Source organism: Pomacea canaliculata, linkage group LG3 (assembly GCF_003073045.1).
Source record: "Pomacea canaliculata isolate SZHN2017 linkage group LG3, ASM307304v1, whole genome shotgun sequence".
NCBI classification, from domain to species: Eukaryota; Metazoa; Mollusca; class Gastropoda; order Architaenioglossa; family Ampullariidae; genus Pomacea; species Pomacea canaliculata.
Window position 1 is genome coordinate 4,459,618 of NC_037592.1, and position 27,728 is coordinate 4,487,345.

Below are 27,728 nucleotides of genomic sequence, written 5' to 3' on the forward strand. Positions count from 1 at the left end.
AACCCTAAAAATACCTGACTAGAATTAAAGCGGATTATCAGATCTTTATTTTTTTTATTTTAATGCGCCTTTTTAATGTAATTGTTAAAAGGAAAAATATGAAACTATCAGTTGATCAAGTTAGTTGTCAGTTTCTTTTAGCCCCTTGGTACTTTTCTTACTTTTGGGGGAAGGTTTTTTTGTGTCTCCTGTGGTCACCGTGACCACTATCATCACCCCGTGTTTGTTTAGAACAAGATCAAGCGCGATCCTACAGATACTTAATAGAAAATTAGTTTTGTAATTATGTAATTATATAGAGCAGTAGGCGTCGAAACTGCGATTATCGATTTCTTGTATAAATCATTAATTAGAGCATATCTTTTTTGTGCTTAATTTTTTTTTAATGGTTTTGACCACTACCACAAAGAAATAGAAAGAGGTGAAACCGCGAAATCCCCCCAACATTCGCCTCCTCTGCTCGATGAGTCACAGGCTGTAATAAAAGAGAGGAAAAATCTCTCTGAGGCGTCTTGCTTGGTTTTTATTACACAGAACCTCTTCCGAATAGAAAAATATCAAAGTGGTACTGTGAAAATTTCCAAGTAGCCCCCTTTACCGAACTCTTCATCTCGAAGATGCGAAGGGACATTTAGCGAAGCCGCGTAAAATACATCTTGTTCAGTCAACTCAAGGGAGTTGGCGAAATGGTTGCCGACCTTAAGGGAAAGTCTGAAAAACAAAGTGTAACTGTGCAAGATATTTTCAAGAATGTGACTTATTATATTGTCGGAGATGTGAGCGAAGAGGTATATGCTTTGTGACGATCGTCCTCTATATCGACCAAATTATTGGTGGTTTCTGATTGCCAAACCATTGTCTGTCGAGTTACAGTAAAATTAAAAACAATATCCATCATTGCTATTTCAAAGTGACTAATTTAAATGGAGACTAAAAGTAGAGATTTGACTCTACAGCTTTTGCGCATTCGTACACGCACGATGGTTACGCATTGGCGCGTATTAAAAGCACACGCCTATTGTTTATACAAATATGACAACAGTTTTTAGAAAACAACTTTAAGGAAGAGCGGGAAAATAACAGTTCTGTTAATAAGTTTGTTGTATATTTACATTTGTATGTAATGGGTGCCGATTTCCCTCAGATCATTTCATCAGCAACGAAAATCTATAGCTTTATTAATATTGGTATTGGTAAGATCCTATAATCTGCACGGAATTGTGTATCAGTTTCATAAACTGTTGCAAGTTATAGTGTTTTCATTTCTAGTGCATCTGTGCATGGCATAATTTGCTGATATTAGTAACTTTCTTTGCATTCCATAACAGGTGCGTAAACTTCTGGACACACATGGTGCGAAAAGAGATCTTTACCTCAGTGAAATGGTTAGCCATGTTATTGCTGACAGCACAGAGCCCGATGAATATTCCGAGGCCAAAGAGCTCTTTGAACGACCAGTTGTTTCTGTGAGTAAGATGTTTGTAATATTACATTGAATATTAATCTTGTTAAAGGCTAACCAGTGCCTCTAAGGTAATTGTTCATCTTTCTCTTCCTGTGAAGACATATGCACAAAAGTAATATTAACACCATGTATATAAAATGGAATTCACATTCCAGATACTAACACTAGAACTTTATCTCATGGCCATGGTGTAAGCTCACTATTTTCAATTTTCAACCAGCATCTGCTAAAATTGTCTTAGATAGATTAGCATTTTTTGTGTTTTTGTTATTTCAACTGTTTTTAAACAGCAAAATTTGTTTTGCAGAGTCAGTGGGTGATTCTGTCAGTAAAATGTGGCAAGCAACTTCCGTATCCTTGGCTGCATGTCTGAAAATGTAATGCAGAGAAAATGAAAGATCACTGCAGTGTTTTGGTGTTTGACAACTTTTTAGTCCTAATTCCGAGAATCTCTTTTTCAGTTCAGAATTCTTTGCTTATATAGAACTTCTGCTACATCCCACCCAGACAACTCTACTCTTTATCCGATGACTTTATGCTAACTATCCATCTCCTCATAACACCAATATATGGTCACACGAATTTCAGTTACTGTGCAGCAAAATATTAGAACTCTCTCTCCTTCAATATCCACTACCTACCCACCACTAAATCCTTTAAATGTATGCTATGCTGCACCATAAAGAAGATTATCTGTCATCTGATGTCATTTACTTGGGCATATTCCCTTCATTGTCATTTACTTAAAGACCTGTCCTAAGGATGCTGCTATTCAAACCATTTTCTCTAAAATGTTTCTGTAAGTCAGCATGTCCATAGGGCAAAAGTAGTAAGCATATTATTTTGCTATGTTTTAACATGTGTTAACATTTTTTTACATTTGATTTTTGACAAGTCTGATGAGTTGGTTCCTTAATCTATGCTTAGAAAGGAGTCATTTGCATTGGAAGATCAGCTTTTTTCCAGTGTGAAAGTTTGTCCCCACCAGGTAAAATACAATATTGCAAATCCACAATAGATTTGCTTCTGTCTTCTTTACTACTTGGGCTTCTTCAGATTGTTGACAGACTTTTGATGGATCTGAGAATTTGAGATGTCACTCAGTGCTCTTATTATTCTGCCATCATTTTTCTCTATTACTCGCTCATATGCACTCATGCATGCTTACTTGGATCTCTTTAATTTGCTTTTAAATGCACAAAGAAGAATTAGGCTAAAGGCTTTTTAAATAATGACTGTAGCTTGTCTCCAAAATATTATCAATTATTCTTTCAGACACTCAACTCTAACTTGTATTTGAACCATATCTTAAAAAGCTTAAACAGTATTAGCTAAAGGTAACAACTTATTCAGTGTTCTGGACAGTTATTTATCTGAATGGAAAGACAAAACTAATACTAAGTATAAAAATAATTTAAGTATATAAATAGGTCACTTTAAAATCAATAACCATTTTATTAGTGATCCTGGAGAAAGTTGTGTCTGATATATGAGCATAAATATGACTTGTCTGTTACAGCTAAATAAAGAGGATGCCAAAGCAATCTGGGGCATGGTGACTTTTTATGGAGGAATTTGCAGCTTGGTTTTAGACAATACTGTGACTCATCTGATCACCACATCAACCTCAGGGGTAATTTTTGTGCTCACACATTGACTTCATCATCTTAGCATTTTCCCATCACATTGTCTTGCCCATTTATTTTCTCTTTTTTGTTTCTTTATTCATATTTATGTGAGGATAACTCTTTTTGGAGACATCCTTGACGTATGCCTACTGTGGTGCGAAAGTAAGCTCCTACTTGGTTATTCAGCAGTACTGCACTTTTTGAGCTATTATATAGCACTTCAGTAACTTGAACGAGGCCTTCTTCAATGCTGTTTTCACATCACATGCCATTTTAAAGTCAATGAAGTTGTGGCACAGGTCCTTATGATGCTGAAGATCCTTTTCTATAAGGATACGATAGTTGGAGATCTGCTTGATTGTACTTCTATGTGGTCTGAAACCAGCCTGTTCTTCTACTAGCAGTTCCTCCTCTGCGGTGATGATGATGTGGTTCTGTATGACCTTCAACATGACTTTGCTTGGGTGGCTGATAAATCTTATGGTTTTGTAGCTCTGGGACTGTTTGCTGTTTCTTTTTTGGGGAGAAGGGTATGACTAGTGACTGCGTCCATTCCCCACTGTACCGCAGTTTGTGGCTGTAGTCCATTGCTGTTTTCTCAGATCCTGTCCATTTGACTTTCACTAGTGCCACAGTGCCCCATCAGCATCTTTTTAACTTATGGGTGAGTTGTTGGACATTGCCACACTGGTGTAATGTGCATATGTTCCACATGCCAATGGATGTTCCCTCTCTCAGCTTGATTTCTGCTTTGGTTCCAGCAATACACTTTTTGCTGTCCCCTTTATGAAGTCTGCCGTTGTTGATCTGGGCCTTTACAGATCTGACATATTGTCTTTTCTGCAGTGTATATCCATGGTCCTAACATTGAGCATTATTCACTTGGAAGCACCTATCTCCTGTCCAATTGAACCACAGCCGATGGGTCAGCCCGGTCTTGAACACACGGGCGCTGAGCCCTGGCCAGTGCTTTCACGGAAAGTCTTTGCCCATTGTTGGCATGTTAGCAACATGATTTTCTGTAGGGGTTTACTTCCTTAGCCTTTATTTTTCTTACTGATAATTTATTGGTAAAAAACCACATTTAATCAAACTGGGAAGAGTTAGTGTTATTTGATGTGTTACCTAAAAACAAGTACATTAGTACTATTTTTTGTTTCAGGAGAAGTATGAAAAAGCAATGCAGCAAAGTGGCTTTATTAAGATTGTGACTCCTGACTGGATCACTGACAGCATAAAGAAGATGGAAAAAGCTGATGAGATCATATACCACCCTAAACTTGTTGTCTATTCAAAGCCAGATGCCCATTTCCCACCAGTGAAGACGGAGCCACATCCACACATTCAGAATCAATCAGATATGAACATGCCATTTATGGTAAGCTGGTAATTTTCCTTGTTTGAAGATTGGCATATTTGATGGGGTTAGGGAATTCTCAAGCCTTTATACATGTGGGTTGACTTGTACAAAGATTTGAAACTGTTTAATGAGGATTAGAGGTATTTACAGGTGACCACTGTAGAAGGAAAGTTGGGCACAGACTCTGTGGATTCTAGTCCTAGTCAAGCATCACTGCCTTTTTTCTCGGGACATAGTCCTGGAGCGTCAAGAAAGTCATCATCTTCTGATGACACCTACAAAACTAATGGTATATGTTTTCACTTCTGTTTTTGTTTACAATACAAATATAAACAGAATGTCAAATTGTAATCTTTTGCAAATGTGGTCTTTGGATGAGTTTGACTCTAATATGATGAAAAGATTACTGTTAAATTTCAGTAAGTTGTATTTCCATGATGGTACAGTGGTAACTGCAGAATTGTCTTATTCTTTGAAAGTAAAAAATAAAAAGGGAAACATCGTTTAGAAAGACCCAAGAGTCTTACAAGCGGTCTAAAGTGAATAACAGCACCAAGAAATTATTATTTTACAAACAAATTGGGGGATGCTTCAACATTCTAAGATATTCAATCACATTAACATCCTATATGATTACATTTTTTACATTCAAGTAATTATGAAAATTTTGACAAAATATCTTGAGGTTGAAAATATTCAAACACAGATGGCATGATCTTCATCAACACTATATTTTGGCACCCTTAAAAATTTTTAATTAGCAAATTAAAGAGTATTTTTTTGCATTTGAATGGAATCCACTGTAAAATTAAAGCAAGTGTCATAATTTTCAGGTAGTCGTCCGGGGACACCCTGTGCTAAAGAGGCACTTGCCCGGATGGTCAGCAGCAGGATCTATGGAAAATCTGAACCTGATATTTCTCGCACAGGACTTTCACCTGTCATGCACCAAGGACCTCGTGCCATTTCACCAGGACTGCAGGCAGGAAGTATGCTATCCATGCCAGGGCCCCCTCATTCTGGATATAGCATGCCTAGCCCAGGACACATAAGCATGGGAGGGGGTGGATTAGGTGTGGCACAACCAGTTCCAGGTTTGCCCAATATGGCTATGGGAACAGTGAACTCAAGCATGCAAAATCCTGCCCTGATGGGAACTGCATGTATGGGGAATTCTAATATGCCAACACCTGCCCAAAGACACCAAGGTTCCTTAAGACCTGGCCTTGAGGGCCCAGGGATGCTGACACCTGGGGGACAGCCTCACTCTGGTCCTGGAATACCCCCACCAAGCATGGTGCCAACTGGCATGGGGTCACTGCCAGTCTCTTCAATATCAGGGCCAATGCCAAGTGTTGGAATGCAGCAGTATCACCCACAGCATCCACAGATTCCCCCTGGTAAGTAAAGTTCCCCCCCAAACCAATGACTTTTGGTTTTTCTCCATCTTCCCTCATATGCTCAAAAAGAATTGTTCTTGTTATCTCTTTGCTGAAAGGTTGTCATAAGAACAATCTTATTTTCAAACGGCAGAATTTAGTTCATTAAAATGGTCATTCTGAAAAGACCAACGCCATTTTACAAATTAATGTCAGTACTCTATCATTGCTAGTGCAAGACTATCTGTCATGAGAGTTCCCATTGAAAATTGGACTTCAAGGTTTCATTTTGGCAGCATTTTGATTTACATGCTGAAAAGTATAATGATGATACTTTGACTCTATCACATTTTGTTAATATAACAGTGCCTTAAAGCTTTGCTATGTGTTTGACTTATATGAGCTTTAACTACTGTTTATTTAGAGATTTACCTTTGATGTTCTGTATGGTAAAAGGTTTGAACCCAGTATTTATCTTTTAAATTTGCAGGTTTCCAACACCTTCATCCACAACAACAGCAACAGGTGCATCACCATCCCCAAGATCACCAACAGATGATGCAGCAACAGCAGCGCCATCAACAGCACAATCACCAGAAGCAGCTTCAGCAGCACATACAGCATCAGCAAATGCAGCAGCAGATACAACAGCAGCAACAGCTTCAACAACAACAGATGCAGCAACAACAACAGATGCAGCAGCAACAACAACAGATGCAACAGCAGCAACTTCAACAAATGCAGCATCAGCAGATGCAACAACAACAGCAGCAGATGCAGCAGCAACACATGCAGCAACAGCAGATGCAACAGCAACAACAACATTTACAGCAACAACAACTGCAGCAGCATCAGCAGCAGATGCACCATCCCCACCACCATCATCATCACCAGCAGATGCATCAACAGCCGCCACAGCAGCACTCACCACAGATTCATCTTCCTAGTGGTCAGCAGCACACAACAGGGGGGTTTGTTGGTGCCCGGGAGGATGCTTCCGGAAATCGCATGCTGCGTAATATTACCAACAGCAGTAGCCCACTGCCTGGTGTCCGGAATGCGTCGCCTGCCAAGGTAAACAGGATAAAAATGAAAAATTGGTCTTCTAAGAAAAAATATATGTGCACAGGCAGGTGTGCTCCTTCCTGCAAGCGCACTTGTGCCTGTGCACATCCTCATATTTGATGTTAGTTTGGTTATCATTAATTATTCTTATTAGAAGGGTTTTTCAGATATGCTATTTTAAACTAATCTTAAACACATCTTGTTTAACATTCTGTTTCATTGGATCTAATTATCAATTCTCTGATGCTTTTTATCACTGATGGATCTAATTATCACTTCTCTGATGCCTTTTATCTAATTATCACTTCTCTGATGCTTTTTAAAACTTAAATTACTGGAACTTATCATTGTGATATGAGAAATAACAATTGACATCTGACAGCAGAATCACTTATATTTTCAAAGCTATTCCAAAATAATTTGATCCATCACTAGCTTTTCCTTTTTTCCCGCCTCACTTTGTCTCTTGTCTCAATATTGTGTTTGATCATTTTTTTCTGATGATGGTTTTGTTGTTATTTCTTTCATGCATTAATATATTTAATATATAAATGTACTTTCTCAGTGGGTTTCTTTTATCTATAACACGGTCTGGACACTTAGGACACCAATTTCAGGAAAACTATGCATTGTGTAGTGTATACACACATTCTTCTGTTTCAGTAGTAAGACTTCATAATTGAGTGGCTTGCTTTGATTCTGTTAATCTTTGTACAATGATTGTATGAATTAGATCAACCAGATGCTTGGAATGACTGGAACATCCCCTCGCCCCCCGCCTCCTGCCTATCCTTACCCACCACCTGCTGTTACAAATCAGCAACAGCAGCAACACCAAAAGCAGCAACAGCAGCAGCAGCCACCACAACAACAGCAGCAGCAGCAGCAGCAGCAGCAGCCACAGACTCAGTCAGCTCCTCCAGTCCCTGCACCAGTAGAATACTGGGGACATGATCCATCTGATAATGGTTATTGTTACATATTTTTCTGGATTTCTTAATGATTATTAACATTTAAGTCTCTTTCTTCTAGCTTGCCCGCCATGAACTCCCTTGCATCAGTGTGTCAAAACTATCCTTTTATACAAAATACCTTAGTTTAGATACAATTAGATGTGTATCTTATGTTTTATAAAATTTGTTATGGTCTTCTGTGTCTGTACTTTTCACAAATATCTGATTTACTGCATTGCATCTACTAGGTCTTGAAAAGTAAATTTTAAAAAAAAGTGTTGAAATGACTGGTTAATGAAAGTGGTGGGAGAGCACCTTCTCATGGTTTTATAAATTCTGTCATCATCATCATCATCCATCAGCTTTTGATGTTTTGGTAACGCATTTTTGTGTGCCTTGTTGCAGTGCCCCCTGACATGTTTTTGCTTGGCTGTGTTTTCTTTATTTGTGACTATCAGGATATGGTCTCTGCTGAAGAACTGGAGAACTGGACAAAGGTTTGTCCATTAATTTGTTTTCTGTTTCATACACCCTCTACCTTTGCATTTAAGCTGCATGAATCCTTTTTGCCCCCTTAGAATTATGTTTGACAGTCCACATTCTTTGGTAAGTGTGCATGTTTATATTTTTGTTTATTTTATTATCTAAAGTAGTAAAACAAATATTTCTTTCACTGCATTGTTTTTAAAAAGTTACAGTTGCTGGGATGCATTGTGGGAGGAGCTGCACGTTGAAAGATTTCTTTGATTAAATGTTATTGCCTTTGCACACAAAATGTCACTGCATTTTTTGAGCCTGGAAAAATCATTGATTCATCTGTAAATTTTGGGTATAATTTTTCCATAACTAGTGTATTGAGCAGTATGGTGGTCGAGTGTCAACCATTTATTCTGAAGCTGTCACTCATGTCTTGTGTGAGAACCAGAAGCCAGAACCAGTAAAATTGGTAAATTTTTTTCTTCTAATCTTGTTCAGACTTTAAATTAAATAAAAAAAAGTAATAAAGTAAAAAGTACAAAAGTTTGAAATAAACTTCTTGAAATAATAGAGATTTTTATTAAGAAAACATGTTACCTGTTTCTGAATTATTTTTGTGCCTGGACCAATATTTTTGTTTTCATGTCTTTTTTTCTTTATATAACAATAAATTAAAGGGAAATTTTATTGATGCTTCTTGATTGTTGTTTTTTCCCCTTCAGGAAAGAAGGTGCATGCACACACACACACACACAGAGTTTCTGTATAAGTTTTCTTTTCAAAGTAATATGTTCAGAGGATAATATCACTAAATTGTCATGCATTTCTTCATATTCAGAAAGCATTAAGAGACAACAAGCGCATGGCAAGGCTGATGTGGCTAAGGGATTGCTTTGTACAGAAAAAGATGCTGCCACCTTGGCAAGCCCTTCACATTCCCATTATGTTCACAGATGAAAAGCCTTGCAAAAACCAGGTCAGTGCATGAGAAACCATTCTCAAATAACCAGTTTTATGAAATGGAGGTTGTGGGATTAAACATCTGCCATCTTTTTCTTCTAGAAACTAATAAGCAGCAGATTTGTCAGTTTCAGGACCAGAAAAATGTAATGGCCTTACTGTCACTTGGGCGTGAGATGTTAGCCGCCACACTTATTTAGGGGAAGGGGCTTTTTTTTTTTTTTTTTTGAGGGGGATGAAGCCCATCTTCTTCCCCTTGTTGCTTTACTTTCCCCATCCCTCTAAGGAGAGTTGAGAAGTATGCTGTGTCACACAGGTGTCAGCCTGGCTAGTGTGTGCACCTTAAGGTTCAGATGCCTTCTAAACATGATGCAGTCTGCTTTCCCCAGAATGAGAAACATTATATCAAATATGGTCTCCATTCTTCTCTCCTCCACCTCCACCACCACTCCTCAAACAAAAAATAAAAAACCTTTCTTGGAATGCTGATGATCTATTTTTTACATAGAATGAGTACAATATCAGCTCCCAGAGTCTGTAGCCATTTTATTTTGTTTCACTTCGAGACATTTTCTAAGTTAAGTTTCATCCTCTTCTTTTTTTTCTAACAGATTGTCACTATGACTAATTTTGTGGGTGATGAACTGGAACGGGTCAAGATGATGATCAAGATCATTGGTGCCAAACTTACACGCTACATGACACGATCTAATTCTGTTCTGATATGCAAGCGGTATGGCAGCCAGTTTCATTTGAAACTTCATACTTTTTGTCTTTACATTATTATTTTATTTGCATGCAATACTTTAAATAACATTTTAAAAAAACAAGAGTACATTGAATGGAATTAAAGTAAATTTTATAATTTTTGGTTTGTGTTTGTTATTTTGTGTGTTATTTTTCCATCTTTTTCAGTCCTGGTGGGATGAAGTTTGAAAAAGCTAAGGAGTGGCGTGTACCAGTGGTAAATGTCCAGTGGCTTTCAGATTTAGTTCTAGGTCATATGGATGCATTGCGCCTTCCTGTCCAGATGCGATACTTGCAAGTAGGACATGCTCGGGACTTCAACGCTGACCTGACAAGAGTTTCACAATGGATGGGTAAGAACATTTTCCTGCTAGCAAGTTTTTATTAAGGCATTAATATATTTGTTAACTTAAAAAAAATTTTTATACAATTTTAATGATTAAAATATTTTCATTTTATTACTAAGACATTCTTTCAGTTTACAGAACTTGGAAGTAAGTTTTGAAGACGAAGCAAACATTATCTGTCAATGTAATTATTCTTAAATTGCAGTTGGCTGGAGAAAGCCTCTTAAGATTTCCAAAGAAATATGGCAGAAATTTGTACCCTCCGTTAAACGTCCTCTGAAGTCTGATCTGCAGTCAGACTCTGGATCAACAATCTCAGAACCTCCCGCAAAGCGCCCTAGGTAAAAGCATTTGAACTTATGTGATAATTTCTTTTCATTCTTTGGTGTGCTTCAATAATCCATTCATTTAAGCATATAGCATATATTACTCTAGAAACACTATCTTATAGAAAGCAGCAAGATATAATTTGCGTTTGACAGTATAATCCAACTTACAATAAGATTTCTAGTTGAAATAAACAAAAAAGTGTTTTTTTTTAGTTTGTAACGTCTTTATCCTCAGAGTTGAAGAAGAAAGTCCTTCACCTCTTGATGATTCTGTGCCTCGTATAATGTTTACTGGATATCCACATTCTGCTTCTAAACGACTAGCTGCAGTAAGTATGATTTGACTTACCATAAAAATAAGTTGACACTTTTAGGAGAAACGATTAAATGAACAAAACTTTGAGAACATGCTTTGTCCTAATTTCTCATTCTGAAATAAATTTTATCGGTGGGAATTTAGAAGCTGTTCCAGAAAATTTATTTTTCTTTTGTTCATTTGTTGAGCTTGCTGAAAAGCTTGGTGGCAAGATTACAGAAAACCCAGAGCACTGTACCCACTTGGTGGCTCCAAAGATTATACGTACCATAAAGTTCTTCCATGCCATCAATGTATGTCATCATATCATCACCAAAGAATGGCTGGAAGAATCCTCTTTACAGAACAGATTTTTGGGTATGTTCCTTTGTCATTACTGAAGAAATTTTCTCTATTCAGTGGTATTTGTATAATGATCATGCATGTATATGATGTGCCTGTATATGTGTGGAATGGGGACACTCACAAGACTTATTTTTTGAATGATTAGTGCTATTTACAAAAAGAATGAGCTGTTGATCAGGAAAATTTTAAGAACATACCTTCATGAAAGACAAGAACTTTTACATTTCAGAGGAAGAAAAGTATCATCTTAAAGATGAGATTGGAGAGCAAGAGATTGGGTGTAGTCTTGTTGAAAGTCTACACAGAGCCCAAACATCAAAACTTTTTCAGGTACATTTTCTTATTGAAACCTTTTCAAGACAAAGATTTAGTATTTCTGTCTAGATCCATATCTGCTAATAACATATAAAGTGTGGTTTCAGTTGGCTTAAAAGTCTTATAGAGAAGATATTTTAAAAAGCAACCTACCTGGCTATCTTCCATAGGGCCATATGCATATATGCTCCTGTTCTTGTCCTCCTCTTGTGCTCTTCCAAGGCCTTTCTTAATATAAGTGTTTGCCAGCCAAAATTTGTACATTCAAGTGGGTGACTTAAATAATTTCTGTGTCGTGTTATTAATCAAAGAAAGTGTTCAACAGTTTCTGAACATTGATATCACAAAAATGTATTAAAATATGCCAGTTACAATCCATTGATTTTTGTGATAGAGTTTATTATCTTCCAAGTTAAGTGATACATTCCGCATTTTAAATTATAGGGGTTAATTTTTTACATCACACCTGGAGTTGTTCCTCCAGTGGCTGAGTTAAAGAAGATTGTGGAGAGTGCTGGTGGTGCTGTGTTAAAGCGCCGACCATCTACAAAGACTACCTCTAAAATGAGGGATGAGAAGGTTAGATTGTATCATTTATTGAGATAAAGTGCTTTGGTGCATGTGTATGCTTACAAAGGAGTTTAAACATTTAATATTTTCAGTGCCGTGTCCTATACAGTCAGTGTCATCATAATTGACTTTAAGCTGATGTGACTAGTGACCTGTTGTGAAAGTCTTTAATCTGTAATTGCCATGGAATTTTTATAGCATTAACCATAGACTCCATACCATTTGGCCATTCATTTTTATGATGAAAACACACACACTGTGGAAAATGCGATACCTATTTTATTAAAACACAAAAATCAGTGTAATTAACATGTACTACAAATTACAATAGCAAAACATAGTAATGTTACAAAAAGATAGGGAGAGTTTGTATCGCAAGATTTGGTCATACTTTTCTTCCTAAATATGAAAAAAACCATGAGAACATGGGAAAAAGAAGCAACGTTGTCACTTTCTTGGTAATGGAGTTGTATTCCTGTCAGCTGTTGAAGGCTGGGAACGTGATCAAACTCATGTATAGTCTGCCATATTCTCCACAGAACATTCTTCTTCCATAGATTTTTCAAGTCCAGCAAGTTCCTCACCCATTTTCATCAGGAAGATTTTGCCATTTGAGACTTTTGTCGCATTAAAGGGGGCATAGGAAACCCAAACATTGTAGGCATTTAAGGCACTGATATCTACCATGTAGATTATTACCATAAGCCATCTTCTTGTCTTTTGTTTCATGGTGTAGCAGCAAACTAGTTGGTCCATTGCATCAATGCCATCTTTTGCCTTGTAGGCTTTTTCTCTACCGTGGTGTTGGCAACTGGTGCAACTTACCTTGTAGTGGTGTGGTGGCTTGTATGCCTCGACGACCCACAGAGCTATGTCGGCGGGAGCCTTGTGCTCCTGGCAGGTCCAACCAAGCCGAACAGGTCTGTCAGGGTAGAGGCCAGACTAAAATGTTGCACCCTGGCCCTCCAGGTTGGGGGTTTTGCTATGGGTTAACAACCCATCCAAGTAAAACATCAACTGTTACAGAAACTGCAACAATATCGCAACAGGGGCCTGGTCAGGAAGATTCCTCTCCAGAAGAGCTCATGACGCAGGCTGGTGAAAGCCCTAGGGAAGCCAGCATGCCGACTCATCTTCTGACGACCAAGGCAAAAACCAGGATAGGGACCTGGAATATCAGAACCCTTTACGAAAGTGGAAAATCAGCTCAAGTAGCGAGGGAAATGAGAAGATATAATATCACGGTCCTCGGGTTATGTGAAACCAGATGGAATGGAAGTGGGCAGGCCAGACTAACATCAGGGGAAACCATCATTTACTCTGGCCACAAAGACCTGGACCACGACCATTCCCAGGGAGTAGCACTGCTGATGTCAACAGAGGCAACAAAGGCGCTGAGGGCCTGGGAGCCAGTCTCATCACGGCTCATGTCTGCAAGATTCAATGCTAAAGGAAGGAAGACTACCATCATCCAGTGCTATGCACCAACGAATGCTGCAGACGAAGAGGAAAAAGAAGAATTCTATAACTCCCTGCAGTCTCTTCTTGACCGCACACCAAGAAGAGATCTGAAGATTATCATGGGAGACCTAAATGCCAAAGTGGGAGATGACAACACCAACAGAGAGCTCATCATGGGAAGACATGGCGTCGGCACCTGCAATGAAAACGGGGAGCTCTTCATAGACTTCTGCGCTTTCAACGACCATGTCATTGGTGGCACTGTATTCCCACACAAGAATATACACAAAACAACGTGGACTTCCCCAGATGGCCAAACGGAAAACCAGATTGATCATATAACAGTTGGTCGAAGGTGGAGAAGGAGTCTCCAAGATGTCAGAGTGAGAAGAGGAGCAGATGCTGCTTCAGACCACCAGCTTCTAATAGCAGTCTTCAAGATCAAGCTGAAGTCCTTCATTGATACAGCAGGCAGACCACATCACAAGTTCAATACCCAGTACTTCAAGAACAAGGAGACACGGGAAATTTATAACTGTGAAATTAAGAATAAGTACGAGGCCCTTTCAGGATTGTCGGAAGAATCTGTGGAAGAACACTGGTCAACACTCAAAAGAATTTGGAAGTCAACCTGTACAGATGTTCTAGGAAAGAGGGAAAGAAAACATAAGGAATGGATAACCCAAGAGACCTGGGCAAAGATTGAATCAAGAAAGGGACTGAAACAGAAGCTCAACCAGTGCCAAGACCAGCAAGAGAAAGAAGGTCTCAGAACGAAATACTGGGAAGCCAATCGCCAAGTGAAGAGGTCGGCAAGGGAGGACAAGAGACGCTTCACCCATGAACTAACAGAGGAAGCAGAGACAGCAGCCACACAGGGAAACATGAAGAGGTTATATGAAATAACACGAACTCTGTCAGGCAAGAGCGCAAACTCAAACAAGCCAGTGAAAGACAAAAACGGCAAGACCATAACAAATGATGCAGAGCAAAGAGACCGCTGGATGGAGTACTTCGAAGAGATGCTGAATAGACCTCATCCACCATCCTTACCTGTCATACCACCAGCAACTGAACAACTTCACGTCAACACCAGCCCTCCCACTAAGACAGAAATCATCAAAGCTATCAAAAGCATGAAAAATGGCAAAGCAGCAGGCCCGGACGGCATACCTCCAGAAGCATTAAAGGCAGACCCAGAAACAACAGCAACAATTTTACAGCCCCTCCTACACAAGATCTGGGAACAAGAGCTAATCCCAGCAGACTGGAAATTAGGCCACCTGGTCAAACTTCCAAAGAAAGGAGACCTGTCCCAGTGCAACAACTGGCGGGGAATGATGCTGCTGTCCATCCCCAGCAAAGTCCTGACAAGGATAATACTAGAGAGACTGAAGAAGGCACTAGACATGAGAATGAGACCAGAACAAGCAGGGTTTCGCCAAGACAAATCATGCACTGACCATATTGCAACCCTTCGTATCATCATAGAACAGTCCATCGAATGGCAATCCTCCCTTTATATAACCTTTGTGGACTTTGAGAAGGCCTTCGACAGTGTAGACAGGGATGTCATCTGGAGACTGATGAACCACTATGGTATTCCACCTAAATTCATAAACATCGTCCAGGGATTGTATGAAGACTCATCCTGCCAAGTTATCCATAATGGCAAACTCACTAAACCTTTTGTAATGAAGACTGGTGTAAGACAGGGTTGCATACTATCACCGACAATCTTCCTGATGGTCATAGACTGGGTTATGCGTAAGACGACCCAAGACAACAACACCGGTATCCAGTGGACCTTCACTAAACAGCTAGAAGACCTGGACTTTGCAGATGACATTAGTCTCCTATCTCATCGGCAGCAGCATGCACAAACCAAACTGAGCAAACTAGCAGAGGAAGCAGAAAAGACCGGCTTAAAGATCAACAAAAAGAAGACCGAAGTGATGAAATTCAACAACAAGCAAGAACTTCCAATTCAACTTCAAGGCGAGAACATCCTAGAAACAGACCGCTTCACATATCTGGGGAGCATCGTCAGCAAGGATGGTGGAGCGGACGAAGACATCAGAAGCCGCATAAACAAGGCCAGGCATGCTTTCAACAGTCTGCGCCCCATCTGGAACTCCCGAGCATTATCCCTTCGCAACAAGACCCGCATATTTAACACCAATGTGAAGACAGTCCTACTGTATGGCTCTGAAACTTGGAGAGTGACAAACACCATCAACAACAAGCTCCAGACCTTCACCAACCGATGCCTTCGCCATATTTTGAGAATAAGATGGCCTGAGAGGATCTCAAACAGCAGCCTGTGGGAAAGAACTAACCAGAATGCCACTAGTCAAGACATCAAAAAGCGCAAGTGGGGCTGGATAGGACACACCCTGCGCAAACCGGCTGACACCATTGCCAGGCAGGCACTTGACTGGAACCCGCAGGGGAAGAGAAAAGTTGGAAGGCCAAAACAGACTTGGAGAAGATCAGTAGAGAGCGAGGCAAAGGCTGCCGGAACCACATGGGCCCAACTGAGGGGGGCTGCCCAAAACCGGGTTCGCTGGCGAGGTGTTGTTGCGGCCCTATGCTCCTTGAGGAGTAACAAGGAATGATGATGATGATGATGGTGTTGGCAACATCAGGTGATCATGAGAAGTGCTAAAAGTAACTACTACTTTGCCTTTCTTTGGGCAATAAGAAGCCAGCATCCCATGATTATGAAAAGCAAAACAGTGTAGTATTTGTTTGCCTTTTGTTTCTGTAAGAGCAAGTGGAATCTCTTTTCTGGTTTTATGGTCCCCAGCAAGGTTAGCTTCTTAGCGAGAAGTTTCTCTCCCAGCCCAAAGCTAGTGAAGAAGTTGTCGCTCGTTACGTTCCTTCCACTATTTTCCAACCCAAAGATAATGTCCAACACAACTCTTTTAACCTGGTTCTGTTCTTTTGGGCTTCTTCCCATGTATACTTGGCAATTCAAAACATAAGACATTGTGCTGTCACAGCAGACCAAGATTTTATACTATATTTCCCTGGCTTACTGGGAATGTATTGTTTGAAAGGACATCTGCCCCTAAAAACGACTAATTGTTCAACAACAGTCACATTTTCTGAGGATTCTACTATTCTTTCAGGTTATCTGCCAAAACATTAAATATTTCAGAGGTTGATGATAGCTTTTCATTGGGTGGCCTTTGATGTCATTCAGCATCAAATCAAAGCACTCTCCTCAAACTGCACGAATCTAGCATCGGGGCATTGCTTTCGGAAAAATACCTTTCCTGTTCTTCTTGCTCCACAACTGTTCTATCGGTTCATTCTGAGTTTTATAGACACCAGCCAAAATCAGTACACCCATAAATGACTCGAATTCATTGTTAGTCATCTTCCAGTTTTTGCCATAACTAGTTCACCCTCCTTGTTTGTCCATTTTATAATGATGTCACAAATCACTACTGTTGTCATCGTACAAGAAGAAAGCAACTTTTATAGGGTCCACCACTAGGCAAAGCATTTTCTTGACTGAAGAAAGAAGGGAAATGGACACCAAAATAGGTTCTAAAGGGGTGCTATAAGTAATTAGACACAGAGATAAGATGCATCGTAAGGTCAGGCACACACACGGAAGGCAATGGAAAAAATTTGGATGACATGATGTTTAATTCTTTGAAACCATGATAAGCATGTAGCATTTATACCTTGGGTCCACACAGACCCCACTGGTGGTTAACAGTAGAATTTTAATTTGCACTACAATTTTAGCAGATATTTGAACATTCTTTTCATCCACGATACTAAAGTGTAACAGTCAAAGGAAATTTCAAAATGTTGAGAGAAAAAAAATAGTTCCCATTTTAGAAATAGTGAAACTTTGGTTGGGGCCCATAGAGGGTTCAACAGGTTTTTTTTTTTTTGTGAGTACCATATGGTACAGAGGTGTGGGCTTTTTTGCCGTGACTTTAATGTTTTGATAATAATGTTGATTTTTACATACCTGTCTCTCATATGAAATGCTTTATACTACTGCACCAATGAAAAAAAAATTGATTTTATTATGTGTTGTTGATTGGTTTATTTGCAAACGGTTACCAATTCATTATTTTTTCAGGGTCGGTCAACCTTTATCGTGATCACATGCCCCAATGACCTCCATTTATGCAGAGATTTGATTGCACAAAACATAGGTATGAATTAAAGGACGTTTTGTATACTGATGCAGCACATCATGTGCTAAGAGAAAGCAAGATTTTTAAGGTCAACCCAGGCACTAATCTTCATAAAATTGTTACAGTTTTGCTTGTTATGTAGTTTAGTATAACATGCATTTTTAATGAAATTGCTGATGCCCCTAACACAGTTTACTAAATACTGTGATCTAAAATGTTTCTACTTTTTGCTCAGAGGAGAAATATTTTGTTTGCAGATGTGTATAGTGCAGAAATGGCATTAACAGGTGTGTTACGACAAGAACTCGACTTCCAGCTGTATCGTTTAGATTATCGTCTTCATTCTGCATAAGTATCCTCTCCTTATGCAGAACGTAACTGCAGATTCTGTGAGGAACACAAAACTTTGACCAGAGCAGCATTTGTTCCAGTATTACCAGGTTCATGTTGCTGCTTGTGTGTCAAAGTTGAAGGGTTGTCTTCCTTTTAAAGCTTTAGACAACAAGGTGAATGTGTCATTCATTATTGCCTTCACATTTATTAGACAAAATTGCTTTTCTGTGGATTGCATTAAGTTGTTGCAGTTTCATGTTATTCAGTCAGTACTTGGACATGACAAACACAAATCAGTAAATTACTGTAGTTTTGTGGTGTATTAGCCTTTCAAGTGGTGTGCTGATAGCTTTTATAGAACCTTATAAAGTTGTGACTGCTGTTTTTAATATGGGATCTTAATGTGAAGGCTTACCTTTTGCTACCTTCCCAGTACATCGTTTCATAAACCGAAATGCACAAGAGTAGTGCACACCCATGTGTTGCATGCATGTTACATAATATGTGCTACCTGCCTGGATATCGGATACAATTAAGCTGTTTACATTCAGCATTGAACTGTATATAGTTGCATTTGGTGGTCAGTATTGTTTGGGGGGAAAATGTTTACATTTTGAGTAACAACAGAAAATTTTTAGACAACAAAAACATTTTCTTGCTGACAAATAGAAGACCACTCTCCTGTACATATTGCACCTTATAGATTCACCCCAAGAAAAACAAAAATTGAGTTGTGGAACAGGAGGGTAATGAAAAGGCATTATCTTTATTAACCATTAGCTGTTAAGTCTTCATATATGCAGTGCAATATTTCTTTGCAAAAGCTCAAGATATGAGGTGGATTTTTTGTTTTAAATCAAACCACACAGGCTACTTGTTTCCAGCTTGGTTCTAAGCTTTAGTAATCCTTTTAAAAAAAATTTTTTTAACTTTTTAAAATTTGTAGTTCATAATTTAAAAAACATTGTAATATACTAAGCCTTAATAGGTGGATATTGGGACTTGTGACAAGACTATTACAGTTATCTGCAAAAATTTTAACAAGTGAAGGAAATTGGAGATCGTGTGTCTTTTTATGCCTTTAAAATTGAAATGGCAAAGAGTTTATTAAACAGATTAAGATTTTCCTTTTATGATGCAATTATTTATAATTGTATTCATTGAAGAAAATTTTAGTTAACTTCATGCAACGAAAATTTTTAAAATCTCAACTTATGTGGTCTTGCTTTGTACTGTGTGTCAAGGATACTCGCATATACATGATTCACTCACACACTCATCCAGACATTGGTGTTTTTTGTTTTTTTCCATCACAAAACAAACTACACCTTTCTCCTGCAATTCCTGGCTACTTTAATATATGTACAACACAAATATACTCAAAAAGCACCCCTCCCCCCAAAAAAATAGCCAATTCATTAACTAATTTCTAATCCAAAATAAAAGTATATTTTTCCCACATACCCAAAAGAACAGCAATCACTGCAACTAAGAATTCACAATACATGCCACTAATCATACAAACAAAAGTCATTTATTCTTGACCAAAAACAGTTATAAATATGTAGAGTTTCTTTATGGGAATAAACAGCCATTTAAAAAAATGAACATGTACTTAGAAAGTAACTACAGTCATTAAAGATTCATCAACACAGCCCTGCTCATTAAACTGAAGACAGTTAAAAAAGCTTTGACACCATCAGTTTCGACTCTACATCTTGACAAAGGGCTCTTGAAGGGTTAATGATGCCCTCTAATCACACATATTCCACCAAAAAAAAAAAACACCTCTGAGGGTTGATGTTCATGGTCTGCACAAAGTAGGTGCCCCCTCTGAGGGAATATTTAGGCAAGTCTCACAGGCTTGGTCCAGCAGTCCTATGTAGCTGTTGTCTCTTACTACCCAAAACTGTACCTCGTTTTGTGTCTCGAATTAAAATTCTTGCAAAACCAATTTCCAACTATTTGAAAAATGTATTCTTGCTGAACCTTGCTAGAAAGGCACAGCTCCACTCACTTTCCACACATAACTCATTAAAACAGCTGCTATGTCTAGATAGGAAGTGAAAAGCTGGTTGATATTAGTTATTTATGCTTTCCAGCCACCGCTTTCCAGAAATTAATTTTTTTTATACAAAATTTGAACAATAAACTTACAATGTCGCTCATTCCACACATGCAGCCTGATACGTACACAACATGTTGATGCAGCCACACAACTTTTGCATCAACACAGGTGCACCAGACTGACAATTTGGCATATTTGTTTTGTTTGAACAAGCTGGTCAAATCACCCAAGACATCTGCAATAATCTCACACCACTCACAAATGACAGAATGAATGCATTGCTTAAATTTTTGTCAAAAAATATTAGATCAATAAAATTTGAAATTGCTAGCAATGTGGACGAAACTACGCAGAGAATCTAATTTATCTTTGCAAATATCCAGAGCTGTCACAGCCTGAAACAAAGAATGCATAACATAATTTTAAATAATAATTTTTTTTAAAAAGACAAGCATTTGTCTTGCTAGATCTTAGTAGGTTAACAGAAATATGTTCATCAATACTTACATGTTTTCAACTTCACAGTAACTTGCTTCTAGTTTTAATATAGTGAAATACACATGCCAAAAGGTGTTCCATCTTCAAATAATTACGACAGCAAGAAATGTGGTCACTTATTTTCTACTTTACGTAGTTATTAAAATCTTTCAAGAAAGCAGCATTTAACTGTACTGATATTACTGTAATATGACCTTAGACTGTGGAGTATGTAAAATAAATACTTAATGACCCTGATTCCAGTTTTGGAGCTGATCATGGATTCTGTTTTAGTGACATTCAATACACCTAAGCATTATAGTTTTACCTTTGAATATTCTTTCCTCTTAGGGACAGGTGGTTGCGATGTAGAAAGAGTTCTGTCACAGTAAATTCACAATCCTCGTCCTTTGAAACTGTCTCTTCAACGTGTCCATCTTGATCGTGTGCTACCGAGGCATTGAAGAAGTTGTGCACAAGAATACCAACATGAGCTTTGCTAGTTTTATTTACACAGCCTCTCAATCGTGATCCAACACGAGGCTGAAAGACAATAAAGTCGGCCTGGATCTTCAAATGAATATAAGGAGAATCATCCAATAGTATTCCTTTGTCACCTAAAATCTTTATGTTGCTATAGGCAATCAATGCTCCTAAAAGTCTGAAAATATAAGGACACATGATCAATGAATGGTATATGTCAATTCAGTTTAAAATTTACATGTTCACATTCAGAGTGTAAATGGTACAAACTAATTATGAATGAATTTGTAAACGGCACTTTCCCTATGTGGATGCAAGCTCAGTTTGAATGGCTACAAACAAACTGAGTCAACTATACAAGAGACAAAAATCAGATGACACCATGAGGAAAAAAAAGAATGAATTGAGTGGCTGGAAGTACACTTGATTATACAAAGCATTTCTTAAAAAAGATGGGTTTTGAGGCTAGATTTGAAGGCTTCAAATGTAGGCACAGTTTGATGAGAAAAGGGAAGAAAATTACAAACAGCAAGGCCTGAGAAGGAAAAGGACTGTCCACTGAATTTCTCTCTTCTGCAAACACAAGTAGATGGCAGTGACTGACTCAGGTGGTAAGACAATAGCTCAGACAGGTATGTTTGGGGCAAGGCCATAAAGACTATTTGCACAACTTGGTGATCGTGTGATCAATGCGAGCTCAGACTGGCAACCAGCGAAGTTTGCTGAAGAGAGGTGTAGCTTGGACTGCTTTTACACTATGGAAGACATTATATATATGTTTTAAAAAAAAAATTGAAAGTGATCCAAACACTGCAGCCAATAAATACTTTCCACAAGTAAATGTTTTACTAAACTCTAGCAACTTAAGGTACCTTAACTGCGGTTTATGTTGTCCGAAACTGCTGAATATTGTACATGTACCTGTACTGTTCTTGAAACAAAGGCCAACGCAAATGATTAGTAAATGCTATGGCACAACTTAACGATGGTCCATGATGAATTGGAGTTTATATTACAATTAAGAAACAATCTGTCAATGTGTACCAATCCCTCATAAATTAAAATTCTTTTATTACTGATTATGTTAACACAATCACAATTTATTTTGCTGCTTGTAGACTTTTCTACTAACACAGCTACTAGGACACCTACCTTTCCGAATAAAATCCCTTCATTTCATCAAGCTGTTCTTTAACTCCTTGTCCAATGCAATCCAGGTATTTCGGAGGCAGTGAGATCAACTGCTCTCCAGATATAATAGCAAGTCCTGCCCTGGGATCATTACAAAGCTGCAAAGCTTGTTTATAAGACATGAAATCCATGCTTACCCTCATCTCAAAACATCAATATCGGAAGCACGTGTCAGATAGATGACCTTGACATTAGTGTCGCTAAAGGGAAACTTCCTCATCCCAGACACCAGTCTAACCAGGAAATATTTTTTTAGAAGCTCCTTTTTAGTAGACATTATGCAGCAAGAGACGCATCTTCATGTTCGAAAGTAGCAAGTGATTATGTGATCCCTCGGCATCATGGTTTCTGACACTGTACTTTAAAAAAGTTAAATGGATAATTGATCCTAGTCATAAAAGTGTACTGTTGTAGAGCAAACCCTTTAGTTTATATTATATTTTCTTGTTTTAAAAACAATATATACGAACAGATTCTCGTGAACATAATTCTTGCAGGAAGCAGATGATCTAAGCCTGAATTTATCAAACATGATCATCGTGTTCGCGAAAGTCCGTTCTTTATGTTTAACAGAACCGGAAGTCAAGGTGACCAATCCTAATTTAGTGTTGGAAGGATTTCAAAAATCCTGGAGACAGCATCAGTGGATAATTGCATGTACTGTTTAAACAAGAAGCCTGAAAATTGTCTACTCTGGTTGCCGTAGGTAAGGATTAGTTATTTTTCATATTAAGCGTGACAGTTATTATAGACCAAGCCAAAAGCGAGATGTTTAACTGTTGCCAAAAGTTTCTCGCGCTAGCCATAGGCACAACCTTTTACTATGTCGAACTTATTCACCATTTCACTGCAGAAGACAACTTCAATTTTGATAATATTTTAGAATATCGCACACAGCCGCCATAGATATTTCAAAATCATGCGGGCTTATTAATTATATCTTTATCGTAATTTTCACGAGGATAAATGGTATGTTACATTTGTTGAACTGATGGGGGTGTAAGTGCTTCGGTGTGGAATGTAAACAAACCAACAATTTTTCCCGAGTCTAAAAAAATTAATAGAATGTAAGTTTTATGTCATAACTGTTGATATAATTGAAATCGTGAAATATACATACGACAGTATTGGAGCAAACATTTTATAGGCTGTTTTTCACAATATTTCACCTATATCATTTAGTTTGTGTGGGTGTGGTAGATAGTTTCTTTTTATAGGAAGGTTTTATTTCAGAGACAGTTTGGAAGGAAGAATAAGTGGTTGTTGTGTCTACTCTGTTAATAGCAAAGTTTAGCCATGTGCACATCAGAATATTTTACAGTGAAGCTATGTCCTTAATACCAAACTCATCCCCCGCCCCCTCTTGTCTCACACACAGAGTTTTAAGTCAATAATTTTAAATTGTTTTTCAAAATCAAGAGTTTCATTTTGAAGACCAAAGTTAATTGAAGTTATTTGAAACTTAGGTTTCCTTACACTAACCCTACATGTATTTCTGACTTTCACCATAGTCTGACATGATCATTAAAAGCAAGCTTATGTGAAACTTTTATATTGATTGTATATGTATCATTCATCTGCACCAAGTTCTAGATTTGTAAAAGGTATGTAGCATTCATACATTTTAACATAACTAAATGCTAATTAATTTTAATTTACAAGATTACAGTCCAGACCTGTTATCTTGTAACTATCAGTTTATGACAAGAAGGGTGACAACAGAATGAGGTTATGTTATCAATAAATTATTGAACTGTTCTATATTTAATGCATTGACTAAACAAAGAAGTCTCAAATCTTTCCTATCAATGCTAGTATTAACTGTTGGCATGCAGCCATTACAGCTAATAGACAGTAAGGCAATCACTGAACAGTTATGTAGTTTCTTTTTATGTCCTCAGATAATTATTTTAGTAATAAATAATTTATTTTTGTTTGAATCAAGCTTCATTTATCCTTATCCTGCAATTTAGGCACAAACTTGTTTGTTTTTAATGACTCTACAAAATTCATGTGACATTGCTTGTTGGAGATGCTTGACATATGTGTCTGTGTGTCAAGGGTGGGTTGGGAATGCAAACATACCTGCTAGAGAGAGAATTTTAAACCTTTTGTCTCATGGCGTATAGTCAGTCAGAAACTGTAACCATCTGTTGGTGACATAATTGGTGGAACTAGAACATTTTAGGAATGGTAAGGGCAAGCAGCAACTTTTAGGGAGAAATAATATTGAGGGAAATCTGTTTTTTTCTACAAATAATGGCAAGAGGTGTGAATGGTGAAATGACAACTCTGCATTTTTTAAGAAAGGGGATATAAGCAAGCTCTAGTACTGGGAAGTGTGAGATTTATTTAAATATAATTACGAAGCATATACCTAATATCACTTTTAACTACAAATGTTTAGACTACACTGTACTTTGTCATCGTGTAGTTTGTCTTTTATTGTTTTTCTTTATCTTAAACCTTTATCTTTAGGCTTAAACTAAGTAGGAAGCTGAAAAATGGGTGATGATTCAGAATGGATGAAGCTTCCTACAGAGGAAAAGTGCAACCACAAGGTAAAGCTGCATAGGTTCAGTTTTACAGACATGATTATTGCTTTTAGTGTATTCTTTGACTCTGGTGTTTATGTGTCTGATTATTATTCATGCCCTCTATTAATGTTACCTATTACAATTAAACTGTACAAGTGCTTTTAGTGCAACAAGCTTAATTCTAGCATTGAATTTATGTTGAATTGTAAAATTATATACAGTGTGGCTTTTCCTTCATTCCATTCTCTTGGTTGATGTGTGATAACAGCTGTGGAAGGCTCGTTTAGCTGGATATGAAGAACTTATAAAGACCTTAGGTGGCTTGGACAATGACAAGAGTCCTGAGTTTACAAAGTGCTCAGGTATGATGAAAAAAATTGTATCTGACAACAATGCTGTTGCCCAAGAAAAAGGGTTGGATGTGGTCATTGCATTTTTGGAGAATGCATCAACACAGATTGGTGCCAGGTATGTTTGCCATATAAATCCTTGTTTGCTTTTCAAGAAGACTGAGAATTACATGTTTGAGAAGAGTACACTGAAAATAACTTAATACTTTAAAAACATACACGAACACACAAATCTTCTTGTCACATTGTAAAGGTGTGGTCACATGAGAAATAAAAACAGGTTGGCAAACCTGTTTTTCGAAAACAGTGGTTTGCCAAGCCTGCCTGTCAGCTGTTTCACAGACCAGATTTTGGGACTGCTATGGTTGTATTTGTAAGCTAAGGAGTGATTAATTTATTGTGTAATTCTTGTACTGACCACACTATTCTAGCGATAAAACTATTGAAAGACAAGTAGTACCCGTAATTTGAACAATTATGCCTGTCAACTGCAAAAATTAGAAGAAAAAAACTTTTGAATGCAAATTTACAGTTAAATAATGGTGAAGAAAGTACTATTGGCTGAGTTAAGTTACAGCTGTTAAAAAAACAACAACTGAGAATTCAAACCACCTGTTTTGGAATCCTAGCCGACACTTACCGCTTTCACCACAAAGGCTTTAATCATTTTGGTGTCCAGGATCGGTACTTATGCTTAGCTTTAATGATTAACTGATGAGTGTATGATTTTTCTCTTAATTTTGTGTTTGTTTTCCACTTTTATGGTGTCATGAAAGCAGATATTGCCTCAGACACAAAAATCAATTTTTACCAACATACTATAATTTAGATAAACAGGATGTCCATTAAACAAACAAAAAAAATCGAGGATGGAAGTTTTGAAGTGACGCTGGTCGCTTTGTTCAAATTGCCAATTCAAGCAGCGAGATCCTGCTGGATATGGAGCTTGTTTCTTCTAAAAAGTATTTCATGAGAAAATTTTTTTCGCAGAATCCATAATTCATAATCAATTTATGAACAATCTGCTTAAGTAAAATGGTTTAATGTTCTGTCAAGCTGGCTATGGAAGACATGAAAGCAAAATGAAAACCAACGCAAAATTTTTACATTGGTTTCTAAAACAACAAACAAAAGCCAAAAGGTGTAGGTTGTGCGGCAAATAGGAAAAACATGGCTGTTTCAGAAAAGTTTAGTGTTTTTGGTTTCTCATGTGCCTGCCACTTAAATGTATTTGTGATAAACAGATGTGTTGACTGTTGAGAAACTAAATAGATTGATTTTTAAGGTAGTTAAAAAATAATCCAAGATGGCAGTTATTTATCGTTGGTTGCATAGCAGCCACAAGTTAAAGTATTGTCAGCAGAAATCTTTGAGTAAAATATAATGTTAATATATTTAAGCCTGTTTTCATAATTGTTTCATAGAAGATAGAAAAAAGAGATTTTGCTCCCACATATTACATTCAAATTAATTTCACCAACATTCACTTGATACACTGGCTCTGATGGGAAGTCAGGTCATGATGACATTTTCAATAGCAGAATCAATTTTCGGTGTGTGAATTGTAACCTGAGCAGAATGATTCAACTACTTATACCATGTGCTTTTTTTTTCTTTTTTTGGTTGAGAAACTCATTGTCGTCGTGATCAGGTCACATGCTTGTAATGTGCAACAGGTTAAATAACTAGAATCCTTTTTATCTAATTAAATTAAAGCCCAAAAAAGGAAAATAGCATGTCACTTAATCAACAGTTTTTTTTCCACCATGTAATAAAATCATCAGACTTGTCAGCATCATTGAATTCCTTTACTTTATCTCCATTTCTTTGGCTTGACTGTTGTGACACCAGTTTAGAGAGGGGGGGTTTTTGGGGGGGGGGGGAATTTGTTTTGCTGACTGTTCAAATCTATGCAGAACTATTGGTGAGGTGGTCAGTGGAGTTGTGGCTAAATGCCTGAGTGCTACCAAGCAGAAGACTAAGGAAAAAGGAATGGAGATCATCATGCTTTACTTTGAGCTGGACAAACCAGATGCTGTACAGGTTAGTATGACTATGGACCTGAGACAAAAAAATCATGGCTTATAGCTTGGATTTGTAGTATCTAGGACCCAAACATTCTTAATCTTTTTCTTCAATTTACTTGCAATATGTAAGTTTGTTGTTGTGACCCTATGCTTCTCAAGGAGTAACAAGGAATAAACTAAACTATGTAAGTTTGTAAGAAGAAAGCAATGTGTTAAGAGAAAAGAGAGGGGACTTGTTCTCTGAGCAAAAAGTTTTGGAAAGGCATTATATAAATCCTCATTACTATTATTATTTGTTCATTTTTAAATGTTTAGTCATCCTAGTGTGGTTGTTAGTGTAATATACTGATACCTACCCTTTTTTGTGTTTGTGTTTGTT

General features: G+C 37.6%; 3 protein-coding genes across 4 annotated transcripts in view; 2 read left to right on the forward strand and 1 right to left on the reverse strand.

The window, feature by feature from the left end:
* Positions 1-120: 120 nt before the first annotated feature.
* LOC112558701 (PAX-interacting protein 1-like) lies at positions 121-19,347 on the forward strand. The gene is made up of 22 exons (XM_025229300.1): positions 121-788; positions 1,329-1,466; positions 1,773-1,816; positions 2,393-2,453; positions 2,985-3,098; positions 4,256-4,471; positions 4,604-4,742; positions 5,287-5,853; positions 6,323-6,906; positions 7,631-7,865; positions 8,256-8,347; positions 8,701-8,796; positions 9,166-9,303; positions 9,899-10,020; positions 10,203-10,387; positions 10,587-10,722; positions 10,946-11,039; positions 11,215-11,383; positions 11,601-11,701; positions 12,131-12,265; positions 17,826-17,901; positions 18,141-19,347. Exons 1-22 carry the CDS (start codon positions 687-689, stop codon positions 18,233-18,235), a joined length of 3,639 nt encoding a protein of 1,212 aa, XP_025085085.1. The 5' UTR covers positions 121-686; the 3' UTR covers positions 18,236-19,347.
* A 205-nt stretch (positions 19,348-19,552) lies between these two features.
* LOC112559985 (DNA-directed RNA polymerase I subunit RPA43-like) lies at positions 19,553-22,986 on the reverse strand. The gene is made up of 3 exons (XM_025231521.1): positions 22,397-22,986; positions 21,090-21,422; positions 19,553-20,679 (listed from the first exon to the last, which is right to left on the reverse strand). The coding sequence occupies exons 1-3, from the start codon at positions 22,576-22,578 to the stop codon at positions 20,673-20,675; spliced, it is 522 nt and encodes a 173-aa protein (XP_025087306.1). The 5' UTR covers positions 22,579-22,986; the 3' UTR covers positions 19,553-20,672.
* Positions 22,987-22,995: 9 nt separating this feature from the next.
* The window catches only part of LOC112559971 (cytoskeleton-associated protein 5-like), a 32,835-nt gene continuing 28,102 nt past the window's right edge, over positions 22,996-27,728 (forward strand). Inside the window, exons 1-4 of one of the 2 annotated variants that reach the window (XM_025231495.1) lie at positions 22,996-23,141; positions 24,914-24,996; positions 25,241-25,440; positions 27,239-27,365. In XM_025231495.1, the coding sequence (XP_025087280.1) occupies positions 24,940-24,996; positions 25,241-25,440; positions 27,239-27,365 (384 nt within the window). In that variant the 5' untranslated portion in view covers positions 22,996-23,141; positions 24,914-24,939. The remainder of the gene's footprint in view (positions 23,142-24,913; positions 24,997-25,240; positions 25,441-27,238; positions 27,366-27,728) is intronic. The other variant, XM_025231494.1, reaches the window with a different exon arrangement.